This window comes from Malassezia vespertilionis, chromosome 1 (genome assembly GCF_029542925.1).
Source record: "Malassezia vespertilionis chromosome 1, complete sequence".
Taxonomy (NCBI): domain Eukaryota; kingdom Fungi; phylum Basidiomycota; class Malasseziomycetes; order Malasseziales; family Malasseziaceae; genus Malassezia; species Malassezia vespertilionis.
The window spans coordinates 773883-787161 of record NC_079247.1 but is presented as its reverse complement, the minus strand read 5'-3'; the positions used below and the strand labels follow the sequence as shown (position 1 = coordinate 787161).

Genomic DNA, 13279 nt, shown 5'->3' with positions numbered 1-13279 from the left:
GGCTGTACGAGTAGATCGGGCGATCGGGCCTGTGCCGCCGCGTGGTTCCGCTGCTTTTCTTGTCGCTTCGAGCATGGCAACAACGCAAGGGAGGCATGCGCCAAGCGCGCATGTAAGAGCGGAGCCAAGCGAGACACTGTATATCCACAACCTTAATGAGCGCGTTAAAGTGCCCGTGATGAAGCAGACGCTAGAGGCGCTATTTGGCCTTTACGGCAAGGTGCTTTCCGTCGTTGCACACGCCAACCTGCGAATGCGCGGCCAGGCATTTGTGAGTTTCAAAAACAAGGAAATAGCAACAAAAGCAATGAAAGAGGTCCAAGACTTTCCACTGTATGGAAAAGCAATGGTATGTGCCCGCACACAGCTTACACCAGCGTATCGCATTTGCACGCACCAAATCGGACAGTGTCGTACAGCACGTATCTGGCCCCCCAGGATCCACAGAAGCAGAGACGGCACTCGAGGTATTCCAAAAGCAGCGGAAAGAGCAAAAACAAATTACGCGGCGTACAAATATCCACCGGTATCGCGAGATGCTGCGCAGGCAAAAAGAGACGCGCGGTATGTACGCATTGCACTGCTTACCTACAGAGGGTGTACCTGCCCCAGGTACGATGGCGCGCAAGGCGACGTCGCTGGCGCGCGTACAAGCGAACCAGCTTCCCGACGAATATCTTCCGCCGAACAAAATTCTTTTTTTGCAGCAAATTCCGAATTACATTGCAGAAAAGGAGCTAAAGGAGCTATTTGGCGCGTACGTATTTCTGTGCGCTGCTCACCGCAGGTACCCGAATCTCAACGAAGTGCGCATGGTGCCTGGCAAGGGAGACATTGCATTCATTGAGTACAACGATATTCCTTCTGGCGTCACCGCGCGTGAAGCAACGAATGGACACGCTTTTCCTAATGGAGAGCGCCTCAAAGTACGTCCCTTGGCTGCCACTGACAGTAGGTGTCCTATTCGCGTGCCTAGCGCCACGTGGTGTTCTGCGAACAAGATAGAGACCCATGAGGATCTGTGTAAACCTATATACTTTTACCCAGCAGGCTGCTTGTACACGTGGCCCATTCGCCGTGCGGGCAGCGCCGGAAGCCGCAGTTACCACTCTCCACCGCTTGTATAGCATGTCCGCCTCCCGCACGATCTTTAACGCTGTGCCCAAGGTCTTGATGCGCCTGCCTGCTTCGAGGACTGCGCACTCTGTGATGCGCATAGGCGCTGTCCGCACTCTGGTTGGTTCTCAAGTTGGCGCCGGCAAAGTGCGCAAAGAGCGCGACACCTTTGGTGATCTTGAAGTGCCTGCTGACAAGTACTGGGGTGCACAGACCCAGCGCTCTTCGATGAATTTCAAGATTGGTGGCGCCACGGAGCGCATGCCGATTCCGCTGATCAAGGCATTTGGTGTGCTCAAGAAGGCCGCCGCGGTCGTGAACAGCAGGTACGGCCTGGATCAGAAACTTGCTGCCGCAATCAGCGATGCCGCCGATGAAGTCATGCTTGGAAAGCTCAACGACCATTTCCCTTTGGTCGTATTTCAGACTGGCTCTGGCACGCAGACGAACATGAATGTGAACGAGGTTATTTCGAACCGCGCCATCGAAATGCTCGGCGGCGAACTCGGCTCCAAAACGCCCGTTCACCCGAACGACCATGTGAACCGTAGCCAGAGCAGCAACGACACGTTTCCCACTGCGATGCACGTTGCTGCCGTGATGGAGATTACGCAAAACCTATTGCCCTCGCTCAAGAAGCTGCAAGTTGCACTCGACGCCAAGCGCTCAGAGTTTGACAGCATCATCAAGATTGGCCGTACCCACTTGCAGGACGCCACACCGCTGACGCTTGGCCAGGAGTTTAGCGGCTACGTGCAGCAAATGGAGAACTCGATCTCGCGTGTCAATGACGTGCTCCCCCGTCTGCGCATGCTTGCGCAAGGCGGCACTGCCGTCGGCACCGGCCTCAACACGTTCAAGGGCTTTGACACTGCCGTTGCCGCTGAGATCACCAAGATCACCGGTGAGGAATTTGTCACTGCGCCAAACAAATTTGAGGCTCTTGCGGCGCACGACGCGATGGTCGAGGCGTCCGGTGCGATGAACACGATTGCGGTATCGCTGATGAAGATTGCCAACGATATCCGCTACCTTGGCTCCGGCCCCCGCTGTGGACTTGGCGAACTTTCTTTGCCGGAGAACGAGCCGGGCTCGTCGATCATGCCGGGCAAAGTCAACCCTACCCAGTGCGAAGCATTGACCATGGTCGCTGCGCAGGTGATGGGCAACAATGTCGCCGTCAGTGTCGGTGGATCCTACGGCCAGTTTGAACTTAATGTGTTCAAGCCCGTGATTGCAAAGAACCTCTTGTCCAGCATCCGCCTTTTGGCCGATGGTGCGGAGAGCTTCACCGACCACTGTGTCCTCGGTATTCAGGCAAACCGCAAGCGCATCGACAGCTTGTTGAACGAGTCGCTGATGCTCGCCACCGCGCTCAATGCACGTCTCGGATACGACAATGTGGCCAAGGCTGCCAAAAAGGCACACAAGGAAGATCTCACGCTCAAGGAGGCCACTGTGGGCCTTGGTCTGCTTACTCCGGAGGAGTTTGACGAGCAGGTCCGTCCTGAGCTCATGCTCGGCCCCGACGACCCGCCCAAGTAGTGTAGAATTGATTAGTCCCGAGACAAGCTTGTATGAACGTCGAGCGGGGTATATACATATGCTCTTTCTGCACTATACATCTACTGCACACGCAGTCCGTACCACAGCAATGCTCCCACACCCAGCACCACAAAAGCCAGCGGCATGTTCACTGTCATCCAGCCATGTGCTGCGTCTTGCGCAATGCACATGTCCGATTCGAGCGCAAGCTTGCTATGAAACAAATCCTCCAGCCCACTCTGCGTCTCAGGCCCTGCAAATCGCTGCGGCCCAAAGACCAAGTGCGGTGTCGGCTCAGGAAGCGGATCGATTTCCATCGCCTCCTCTTTTGTCGTTTCCAACAGGGTATCAAGAGGCGGCGCAGGCCGCGCACGACCCAACGACATTGCCGCGAGTGGATCGCCTTGGTGTGCAGAAAACGAGGGCAAGGGTACCTTGGTAGAGACAAGGTGTACGGGACGCATGCTCTGCACAGTACAGCCGCGCAGTGTGTAGCTTATTGTTAGGCATTGTACTAGTGCTAAAGCAAGTCCAACGCGCGGTGCATACCATGCTCCGTATATGCCGACAACGATCAAAATACGTACTGCCCACAATGCACATTCGCCCATTCGCCAAGCAAGCTGCCCATGCACAGCAAAAGGAACCTGGCGCAAGCGCAGCATCTTTGCTTTGTACCATACAGGATCAAACCCAACGGGCGGCATGCACGCGACAGGCAAAAGCCATGGGTACGTACGCCCGCTTGCCCACAGCAAACTGCACGCAATACCCACCGTGTGAACAATGAGGCAATGCACGCCTTTCCAATACCACGCATAGTTCCGCTTCGTGGTGTGTTTGGCCTCTTGTGGCCTCTTGTGTACCTGGTTTTTGACCCATGCTCCGAGCAGCGCCTGCTGTACATGGCAATCCGTCTCGACGATGTGTTCATTTGCGCGCTGTGCACATGCCGCACAAGCAAGCGGGTACCGCTGCTCAAGTGATTTTCGATACGCAGGAAACGCCTCCATCTGCGCGGCGTCTTCCGCTTCGGTTGCATTTTCGTGCAGGTAATTTGCAACGAGATTCGTGACGAGTGTTTGGTTTGTCACGCATGTACGGCAAAAGAGGGTCGCGCGCGGCATACTTGGCATCGAATCTTGATGTACTGTATCCCCAAGCGCAGGGTCGTACGTATCAAGCACATGGCCGTCCTTGTCCGTGTGATTCCAAGCCTCGCATGCGGAGCAATACCATCGTGCAGGTGTGCCGCTAGACACTTGCACGTCAGTGCCATGCGCAGGAAAGCTCTTGACATTCTGCGTACCATATGGAGGCACCAGCATGGATTTTTTCCCGCAAAAGTGGCATGTATATGTTTGTTTGCCCCCCAAGATGCGTCTCCGCAAATTGGCGAGCATCGCGATGGTGGTTAATCGGGCCCGATTCGCGTGCGTTTTTTTGCCAACGACCATGCGGGGCTTTGGCCAGTATGTGCGGCGTGTAAGTACCGTGCCTATACAGCAACATGCACCGCGCTCAGTGCAGCTAGTAAGTGCTGCACAGGTATGCAACACACTTGGTAATGCTCGGCTGGTTGTGGACGTGGCACTAAAAACCGCTTTTTTCTCGACATCGGTCGAGCCATCTGCAGCCTCGCTGCGGCTCTCACCCGCAGCGCGCTTCGGCAACTCCAAAGTGGAAGGGCAGAATGCTGTGCATTTTCCACACGCGCTTGAGCTTGAAGTTCAGTCAACCATGGAGCACTGTCCCAGCGTGCAGCTGCGGCGCGACACGCACCAGCTACGTTTGCTCACACAAAGCACGCGGCGCGATGCCCTGACCCTGCCATCTGCTCTTCATTTTGAAAAGAATCTGCCGGAAAAGCGAGCCAATGCAGTGTATGCTGCTACGCATTTATGCGCGCGGTATGCAGTACTTGTACGGATCCTCGACCAAGTCAAGCGTCGGATTCTTGTGTCGCACGGCGACTACACGCCGCAAAAAATCATTGATTGGAATTGCAGCGCGGGTGATGCGCTATGGGCAAGTGTGTCTGTCTTTGGCGGACCGTTTGCTTATGCATCCGAGGCTTGGTCGCACTCACTGCTCACGATGGCGGTCCAATATTACCGCCAGGCCACGCGCAAGCGCGCAGACGCATGGGCAGAGCAGCTTGCGCAAGCCGACATTTCTCTGCGTCTCCGTGGTGATACGCCGGTGCATTACGGGCCGACGCTGCCGGATGCAGACGCAAACTCTGAGACACTGGGGATCAACGCTTTTGGTCTGGGGGCGCTGCCCAGCGACGAGGCGCGCGGGCGGCAAGTGCTGCGCATGTGGAAGAGCGACGCAGCGGTGCTTGTGCTTGTCGAAGAAGCCACGGCGCGGGGATTTGCATGCATTGCAGCAGCGCGAGCGCAGCTAATGGCACTTTCGCGCGATACCGACGTGCCTTGCCATGTCGTCGCGCCATGGCCGCATGACGACCCTTGCATTTTGACGCATGCAGGGATGCAGGAAGGCCATAAAAAACCACGCAATCTTCCCGACATGCTTGCGTACACTCAAATGTATTATTTACCGCCGTCTGTGCGCAGCTCATTGCACCTAAAAACGGATGGACATCGTCTAAGGCAGTTTTGCTACTTGATTGTGCAAAAAACGCCGCGACCGAGCGTGTCGAATGTAGCGGCGAAGCTTGGCGCGCAGATACGCAAGGACCCAGTGCTGGTGCATGCGGCACTCGATGAAATGGCCGCAGTGTCCAAGCGCGGGATTCTTGACACCTTACGGAGCGGCCGTCGCGCCGCACAAGTTATCGAGGAGGTTGCACAAGATGCAGAAATAAGCGGTGCGCCAGGGGAGTGCGCAGACGATGCAGTACAGGCGTGTGTGCACGCACTCGAGGCTACTGGCTTTAATGCTGACCAGGCACTAAAGCTTGATGCTTATCAATGGCCTAGGATATTGCAGACACCGCTGAAAAAAGGCGGCCACGTCACGATGGATGCATACATGCCGTCCGGTGCAATCCAGCGATTTACTGTTGCCAAATCTTCGGGGCGTCAGGCGTACCAGGATGCACGCAAGGCACGGCATGGCGATTTATTTCCGCACTATGACCTGGCAAGTACGCCGAACACACTTGCTCCGAGCGTCGCAGAGATGCGAGCCAACGCACAGACGCCTGTTGAGCCAGATCTCCTTATCGATGCAATGCTCGCTGCACCAAATACTGACCGGGCGGCGCACGCACAGCAGATTCTGGACGCTGCGCGGCGCACGATGAATACCCCAAAGCACAACATGGAGCGCTTGCCGCATGCAGAGGCGTATGCGTATCAACATTTGGGCCCCGAAGCGCAGCATTACGCCCGAATCGGCGGCAGCTCAGTGCAGCCCAAGAGTCGATATGCTCCGAAACGCACTGGACGTACTAGCCGAAAACCGAACCGACGTGTACTGGACGAGGAAATGCAAGGATGGGATACATAGCACGTAGCGTTTATGTGGAGGGTTCCTTGCCTCGCGCGCTGTGGAGGTGCGAGGGTCGGTTTCTGCCATGGCCAACGACGCGCCTTTTCAAGCGACAAGCGGTGCGCTCATTGTGCCGCCGCGCCCTGGCGAGCGCTCTCTGCGGCGTCAAGTAGTACTTGAAGAAGAAAAGTATTCCGACGGACTTGCACGTATTATACAGCGGGATTTCTTTCCAGAGTTGCCGCGTCTCCGTGCAGAAAATGCGTATTTTGCGGCTCTGGAGAGCGGCGACGACGATGAGGTGTACGCTGCTGCGCGTAATTTGGTACAGGAAGAGGAGCGTGCAGGCATACTTGCAGAGCGCACAGCGCGTGGGGACGCGGGCGAGCCTATGACGCCGATGGACGTGGCCGAGACGCCACGCCATGCGACGTTGACGCCCGTGCCGCCGACGCCGACGCCTGCGTGGGATGCAGCCGCACCGCTGCACGATACGCCCATGCGTGCAGAGCAGATTCCTGAACTGCGCCTCAACATGACGCTGGACCAGTACCAAGCCCGCTATACCTCCGAGGACAATGCTTCTTTTGCACAGCTCATGCAAGTGGCGCGCGAAAAGCGCCGTGCAAAGCACCAATGGGCGTACAACGCGGAGAGTGAGGCAAGCGCTGCGCCTATTGAAGCGGCACCACATGCGGCGGCATCCAACGCTCTTGTACACGTGCCCTGCGCAGAGAAAAAGGGCCAAACTTGTGGCGTCGCACCCGGCACATGGCGCTTTAAGGCACGCAACTCGCTCATGTATGCGCCGGATGCAGATAAAGGCACGCTCGAGCGGCGCTCGAGCTCGCGCACAGTTGCACAATCGCTTCCACGCGTACGCTATGCAAACACGCGACTTGCTGAAACGAAAGAAGAGTCCACACCGTCGACGCCAAGTAGCAGCATCATGGACGCTGCAATTCGCGGCACACCACAGGTCCATGGCTATGGGTATGTCAGCCCAGTGGCATCTGCACACGCAGAAAATTTAGGCGAGCGCCGACTTGAGCAGTTGATGACGTGGGGAACGGTAGCAGGTACGCCGCGCCAGCTTCGCCGCGCTTCGCCGCGCACCGAGACTGCTTCGTCGCACATTGAAACGCCACGCACCGAGCACGGCTTTAAAGTACCTAAACTTCGCTCCACTCGCGCAAGCCGCCGCAGCGATCTAAGCCCCGCCGCGCGTTCCCTCTATGAACGCACGGCGATGGGAAAGCGCACTTCTCTCTTCTCGCACCTTGCAAACAACACGCCAAGCTCACAGCGCTCTGCGGCAGATGCGGAGCGCAGAGCGCGCATTGCGACGCAGCAGTGGTCTCCCGTCCCAAGTCCTGTACCTAAACGCAAACCCTAGTTCCTACACAACTCTAGATACCCCATAGCAAGATCCGTGCATCCCATCCAGCGCTGGCGATTCTATCCCCCCGCGCGTTTGTCCGTATTGCAGAAGTTCTTTCCTCGTGACCTTGCATGGTACCTACGCGCTCTCCCCGCAGCGTATCCCACATATGTATACGGTTGTCATCGTATGCAACCACAAGTACGCGGCCGGAATGGGTAAAATCAAGCGACGTAACAGGGCTTGTGGTCGATAACTGTCCGTACGCAGCCAATTCGCGGCGTGCGCGCAGATCGTACAAGCGGCAAGACGCGTCGTCAGAGCCGGTCGCAAACGCTTGTCCATCCGGGAAGAAGCACACGGCATTTACATCGCGCGAGTGCCCGGTGAACGTCTGTTCTGATCGGCCCGTTCGTGTATCCCAGAGCATCGCAAGGTCGTCACAGGCGCCGGAAACAAACAAGTTGGGATTTTGTTTGGAGAATGAAATGCTCATCACGTCCCCAATGTGGCCTTCAAAGCTCTGCGTCATGCATTCGCTCTGCACATCCCATAGCGCGCATGTGCCATCGCCCGAGCTGGTCAAGACCTCTGCCTCGCCCCGGAAGAGACAATCACTGACAAAGGCATTGTGGCCGTGCAGTTCGTGGGCAACAGGTACGCTAACCTCATTCGTCTTTTGCTTCAGGTCAAATATCGTGCATACATTGTCAAGGCCACCGCTGGCTACAATGTCACCCGCAGGGGAAACGGCACACGTAAGGACCCAGCCCATACGCAACGCAACAGCCTGCTCCTTTAGTGCCGTTTGTGTATCCCACAAGATAAGAAACCCATCCTGAGAAGCTGAAAGAAGATGCACATCATCCGGTGCCCAGGCGATGCTTGCGACTTTGGCACGCTGTGTCTTTAGCACCGCCCGCCGTTTCATTGAGAGCGCTGGGGCGGGAGGCACAGAGGCCAGCGCTAGTGTGCGTAACGAAGTATCAGCCATTATATCCTTCTGAGATGCGATCCGTGCTTTTAGCTGCTCGGACACGTCGCGCTGCGACACAATCGCATCCTGCAGCGCAGAAAAAGTCATCAGCAACTATTGCCAAGAGCACCCCAGTCAGAAGTGCAAGTGCACGGCCTCTGTGGTTCGGCCGAGCTAGTTCTCCACTCCACCAGCATGCCCGCAGACCGGCGTGGGCCGCGGCGTTCGGCGTTTGCACACTTTAACGAGGTCGAATGGATTGCAGGGATCCGCGACCGGGTGCGCGATGCTCTACTTCCTCGACATGCTGCAGAGAATGCGCGGCGGAGCGTTCTTTACCAGCCTATGTTTACGGAGCGTAGGACAAAACATAACGAGTCGCTCCTCGCTTTAGAGCCAGAGGAGCCAGAAGAAGCAGAGGAGCAGCAAGAGTTAAACGATGAGCAGATGTGTGAGCATATGCAGCGTACTCGTGAAGCGATGCAGGAGCTCTTGGCGCTGGGCGGTGTTATGCACTCCGAAGACGATGCGCCTGTACGCCTCGACGATTTTGGCGAGCGTGTCTGGCGCGTAGAGTCAGACGCTGATATGCCGAGCGTCACGGATACGCCTTCCTCTTTGTTTGCCGCATTTCGTGACGGTGATAAGGTCGACATTGATGCGCTGCTCCGATCGCGAATGGAGGTTGCTGAGCCGTCGAGTCTTGCGAAGAAGCTATTGATCGAAGAGGTTGGCTCGAGCGGAGAGGATGACGAGGAGGATGAAGATAAGAGTGAAGAAGAGGATGAGGATGAAGATGAGAGTGAAGAAGAGGATGAGGATGAGGAGAGCGTCGAAGAGGATGAAGACGAGAGCGAGGAGGAGCAAGACGAGAGCGTGGGAGAAGGAGAAGAAGAAGATCAAGTTGAGAGCGAGGAAGACCAAGACAAGCACAAAGACGTCCAAGTTGAGATGCGAAAAGTTCAAGTCGAGGATCACGCAGACGATCAAGAGGAGACTCTGAAAGACCCTGACGAGAATTGCGAGCACCAAGACAAGGGCCACGAAAGCACCCAGGACTGCACTAATGATCATATACACAATGCAAATCATACTGACTTTGACCCCTCTCTGAGCGCCTCGACTCAGCTTGCGCATATCGAGCCGCTCACTTCTGATCCAACGCAAATTCACGAGACCCGGGATGCATTACACACCGCTGAGACGGAAGCTTTGTATGATGTTTCGCACACATCCCATTCTCCGCCAGACAAGCCTTATTATCCCATTGTCGTTCTATCTGATAGCGACCATTTCAGTGCAGAGGAGGATGAGCGTCGAACCGGCGAGGCAATGCCGTCCGATACAAAGCACGTGGATACCAATAAGCAGGAGCTCGAGGCAGAGGTAGAGACGGAAATGCCGGAGCTGCACCATCCCAGCCAAAGCAAGTTTGAAGCCAAAGCCAGCGACACTGCACAGGACGGTGTATACGCTGAAGATAGGACACCAGCACCATTGATGCCCAGTCGCTTGGGAGACTCTGTACAAGAAACAGAGCGCGCTTCTACGATCACACATGCTTGGCCTTCGTCTCTGCATCCTCCCAGCACAACGCAACTTGAGGAGGTAGAGTTTTTACCTGGTGTCGGAGATTTTTTGCAGCATACGACACACCATGACGACGATCTGTATGCAGTGATTGATTTTTCCATGGGCGGCATGGATTCGAATTGCGACGAACACAATACCACGCCCACAATGATCACCGGCGCTATCAAAGTCCCTGCAGTATTAGAACAGGACAGCCCAAACCAAACGCCTGCACCTGCCACGCCCACTCGCGACCCTTTTGCATCCATGGAAGCGGAGCATACAACACCGACAACGCGCTTGCATTGTACATTACAACGGCTTACTCTTACGCGCATGGCTGGCGCACCTACTTTTCTGGTGCGTTCATGTACTTTGGACCCAATTGTTTTGCACGAAGAGGGCGCAGAGTGTCAAGACGTATTTACAGACGCGTTGGAAATGCAGCGGCTTGATGTGAATATGTTGCCGGCGCCGGCATACCACTCTTTGCATCGTATCGTTGGCTCTAGCATGATTGATGAAGTGTATGTTGTGCCTACCTATGGACCATGGACGAAAGAGGATGCGTCAAGCGCAGATGAAGTAGAGGATACGCTGAATACAGCCGCAAGCACACAAGATATGCCGCCCCCGCGTGCGCTACGCACGTATTCGCGCCGCGATCGGAGACAACACGAGCCCAAAGTTCCGTCTATACCCTCACCCCGTCGCACAAGGAAACGGAAAAGCGAGCCACACGCTGATTCTCCCGCGCACATGCGCCTCCGCTCGGCAAAAGAGCGGCGTCCACCACGCCGTTTTTCGCCCTAGATACCTAGATTAGTCATTACATCCTCGCTGTTACCTCCATGTTCGGCATTCGCAGCATTCGCACGCAATTCCGTGCCCCGGCGTCACTGTGCGCACGTCCATCTGTGGCACTGCGCATGCTCAACACGCCGACGATTCCGTCCATGGAAACGTTCCGCGCTGAGCAAGCCAAGCGTCGCCAGGAAATCGACGCCGCAGTCGATGCCGTCGCTGCGCTCGGGTATCCGGCCCAGAGCGTCCTCCAGCAGAATGTAGCATGGGGCGAGATAGATCAGTTCCGGCATGTAAACAACATGCATTATATCCGCTGGTTCGAGAGCGGTCGCATGCACTGGCTTGAGTGCGCGAAAAGCACCCTGTCGCCGAAACTGTACTCAGACATTGCCACTGGTGCGGGCGTCGGCTTCATTCTCGCAACCAACTATTGCCGCTACAAGCGTCCTGTGAACTACCCTGATACGGTGCTTGTTGCGCAAGGCGTGCTTCCACTCGAGCGCGACGACCGCTTCGCCATCAAGTCTGCAATTTACTCGGTGAACCAAGCCGCGGTCGTGGCCGAAGGCGAGCAAAGTGTGGTGGCCTACGACTATGACCGTCTGTGCAAGGCACCGATGCCCACCGAGATGCGGCAGTTTGTAGAAGCATGGGCATACACGGGCAAGTAGAATAATAGTAGTACATTCTCTATGGGTATTACACTGAGATGGTCTTCAAAAAGTGGAAGCCGTCAGCGCTGGTGCTCCCAAGCATTCCAGGAATCTGTGCGTGCCAGTGAACCTCCTTCACTTCTGACGCGCCGTGGTGGCAGAACAGCAGCTGGCTGGGAACAGGCTCGCCATTTGGGCCTTTGGGCAGCTGCGAAGTGTCCTCGTCTGGATCGTGCTCCACGGCCAAGTCCCAGAGCGTGACTTGGTCGTCACGCCCAGCGGCAGCAAACGTGCTATCTTCATTGGGGTTCCACTCAACGCTGTAAATGGGCCCCTGGTGCCAGTTGAATTGTGCCACAGGCGAAGGCTTGTTCCCGCTCTTAAAGTTGCGCATATCCCACACTTTCAGTGCGCCATCATCGCCGCCAGAAAGTAAAAGGTACTGGGTGCCATGGTTCCAGCTAATTACATTCACGTCCTGGTCGTGTGCGCTGTCAATGGCAAGAGAGGAACGATGGGATTTTACACGCACGTCCCAGATGCGAATACTCTGGTCCGCAGAGCAAGAGGCAAACACGGTGGGCTCCGAAGGACTCCACTGGAGATCCTCAATAGAAGACGTGTGGCTCTCAAATGGGTTCGCGTGCGTCGTAAAGCCCGTATTAGTGCTTGTCGTAAGAAATATCTTGCTGTGCACATCACCGGTCAAAAGCCGGAGATGGCCTTTGCCACTCGCGCCAGAGCCAAAAAGACCGCCCCAGTCCATGGCAAAGCCTTCGACGCCGCGGTGATTTTCTACCGTGTAGAGCGGTACATTCACGGTTTTGCGGTCGATTTGCGTGCCTGGCTCGCTGAGTACATTAAACAAAGGGCGCACATCAAAAATGGAAACGTTGCCCGTCTCCGACCAGGAGGCTACAGGGTACGGATCCAAGCAAAGCTCGGAAGCGTTCGGCGCGGCAACCGGCGCAGCGCGAATCCTGTTTACACCTCCGAGGTGAGGAATAGAGCGATACTCCAGCACCGCGTCATCGTCGACATTGTCGTCGTCTTCGTTGTCTTCGTTGTCGGAAGGTTCTATTGTTAGTAGTGTCCACTAGCAAAAAAACAGCATGGCTCAGACAATAAAAAAGTAAGGTAGCGAGTTTGTTTTCGGCATCGAACGGAGACCGCTCATACAGCCAAATGCCTCAGAGCATCATTGCCATGCTGTGTTTCTGGAGATATACGTACCATCATCACGCGATGTGCGGTGCATGGCGCTTGCCTTCATGACAATCACTTCATTGTTCTTTGCCGTATCGGCCTGCGTACCAGTGACAAGGAACGAGGTATGCGGGAACGTCTTTCGCTGCGTACCAAGGTGGTCGTGCAGAAAATCAAACGAGAGGCACGGCCATGTCACGTTCATGCGGTGGAACATGTCGTAGACCGACTGGTCGGGAACCAACGTCTGGCCGTCTTCCAGTTTTTGGACACCCGGGATATATGTTTCGGCTGGTGCTTGGGGCTCATCGTCCTCTTCATCCAATCGTTGTATCTTGTCGGAGACGGGGACGCCGTCGATTTCCATCTGTGTGTCCTCGTCTGCGGCATCGACGACCTCCCCTTCGTCGCTCTCAAATTCATCCTCGAATGGATCTTCAAACTCTCCCATGCCCTCATCATGCTCTATCGGCGCATCGCCTTGCATATTTGTGCGCGCAGGCTGTTGCGCCTCCGCAGATTCCGCCAACGCGCGCTTCGACATGGTTGTAGCAACGACGA

General features: G+C 55.9%; 8 protein-coding genes across 8 annotated transcripts; 5 read left to right on the top strand and 3 right to left on the bottom strand.

Moving 5' to 3' along the window:
- Positions 1 to 73: 73 nt before the first annotated feature.
- On the top strand, positions 74 to 2661 carry FUM1 (fumarate hydratase; the record flags this gene model as incomplete). The annotated part of the gene is made up of 7 exons (XM_056205306.1): positions 74 to 349; positions 378 to 564; positions 595 to 757; positions 788 to 926; positions 956 to 968; positions 1006 to 1021; positions 1128 to 2661. 7 exons carry the CDS (start codon positions 74 to 76, stop codon positions 2659 to 2661), a joined length of 2328 nt encoding a protein of 775 aa, XP_056061281.1.
- Positions 2662 to 2741: 80 nt separating this feature from the next.
- On the bottom strand, positions 2742 to 3292 carry MVES1_000445 (uncharacterized protein; the record flags this gene model as incomplete). The annotated part of the gene is made up of 2 exons (XM_056205305.1): positions 2742 to 3156; positions 3249 to 3292. The coding sequence occupies 2 exons, from the start codon at positions 3290 to 3292 to the stop codon at positions 2742 to 2744; spliced, it is 459 nt and encodes a 152-aa protein (XP_056061280.1).
- Positions 3293 to 4401: 1109 nt separating this feature from the next.
- RSM22 (37S ribosomal protein S22) lies at positions 4402 to 6141 on the top strand (the record flags this gene model as incomplete). Its single annotated transcript, XM_056205304.1, has 1 exon — positions 4402 to 6141. One exon carries the CDS (start codon positions 4402 to 4404, stop codon positions 6139 to 6141), a length of 1740 nt encoding a protein of 579 aa, XP_056061279.1.
- A 67-nt stretch (positions 6142 to 6208) lies between these two features.
- On the top strand, positions 6209 to 7519 carry MVES1_000443 (uncharacterized protein; the record flags this gene model as incomplete). The annotated part of the gene is made up of 1 exon (XM_056205303.1): positions 6209 to 7519. The coding sequence occupies one exon, from the start codon at positions 6209 to 6211 to the stop codon at positions 7517 to 7519; it is 1311 nt and encodes a 436-aa protein (XP_056061278.1).
- Positions 7520 to 7532: 13 nt separating this feature from the next.
- Positions 7533 to 8588, bottom strand: STE4 (G protein subunit beta; the record flags this gene model as incomplete). The annotated part of the gene is made up of 1 exon (XM_056205302.1): positions 7533 to 8588. One exon carries the CDS (start codon positions 8586 to 8588, stop codon positions 7533 to 7535), a length of 1056 nt encoding a protein of 351 aa, XP_056061277.1.
- An 87-nt stretch (positions 8589 to 8675) lies between these two features.
- On the top strand, positions 8676 to 10865 carry MVES1_000441 (uncharacterized protein; the record flags this gene model as incomplete). Its single annotated transcript, XM_056205301.1, has 1 exon — positions 8676 to 10865. One exon carries the CDS (start codon positions 8676 to 8678, stop codon positions 10863 to 10865), a length of 2190 nt encoding a protein of 729 aa, XP_056061276.1.
- A 38-nt stretch (positions 10866 to 10903) lies between these two features.
- On the top strand, positions 10904 to 11530 carry MVES1_000440 (uncharacterized protein; the record flags this gene model as incomplete). Its single annotated transcript, XM_056205300.1, has 1 exon — positions 10904 to 11530. One exon carries the CDS (start codon positions 10904 to 10906, stop codon positions 11528 to 11530), a length of 627 nt encoding a protein of 208 aa, XP_056061275.1.
- A 28-nt stretch (positions 11531 to 11558) lies between these two features.
- On the bottom strand, positions 11559 to 13262 carry rrb1 (Ribosome assembly protein rrb1; the record flags this gene model as incomplete). Its single annotated transcript, XM_056205299.1, has 2 exons — positions 11559 to 12589; positions 12746 to 13262. 2 exons carry the CDS (start codon positions 13260 to 13262, stop codon positions 11559 to 11561), a joined length of 1548 nt encoding a protein of 515 aa, XP_056061274.1.
- Between the last annotated feature and the right edge of the window lie 17 nt (positions 13263 to 13279).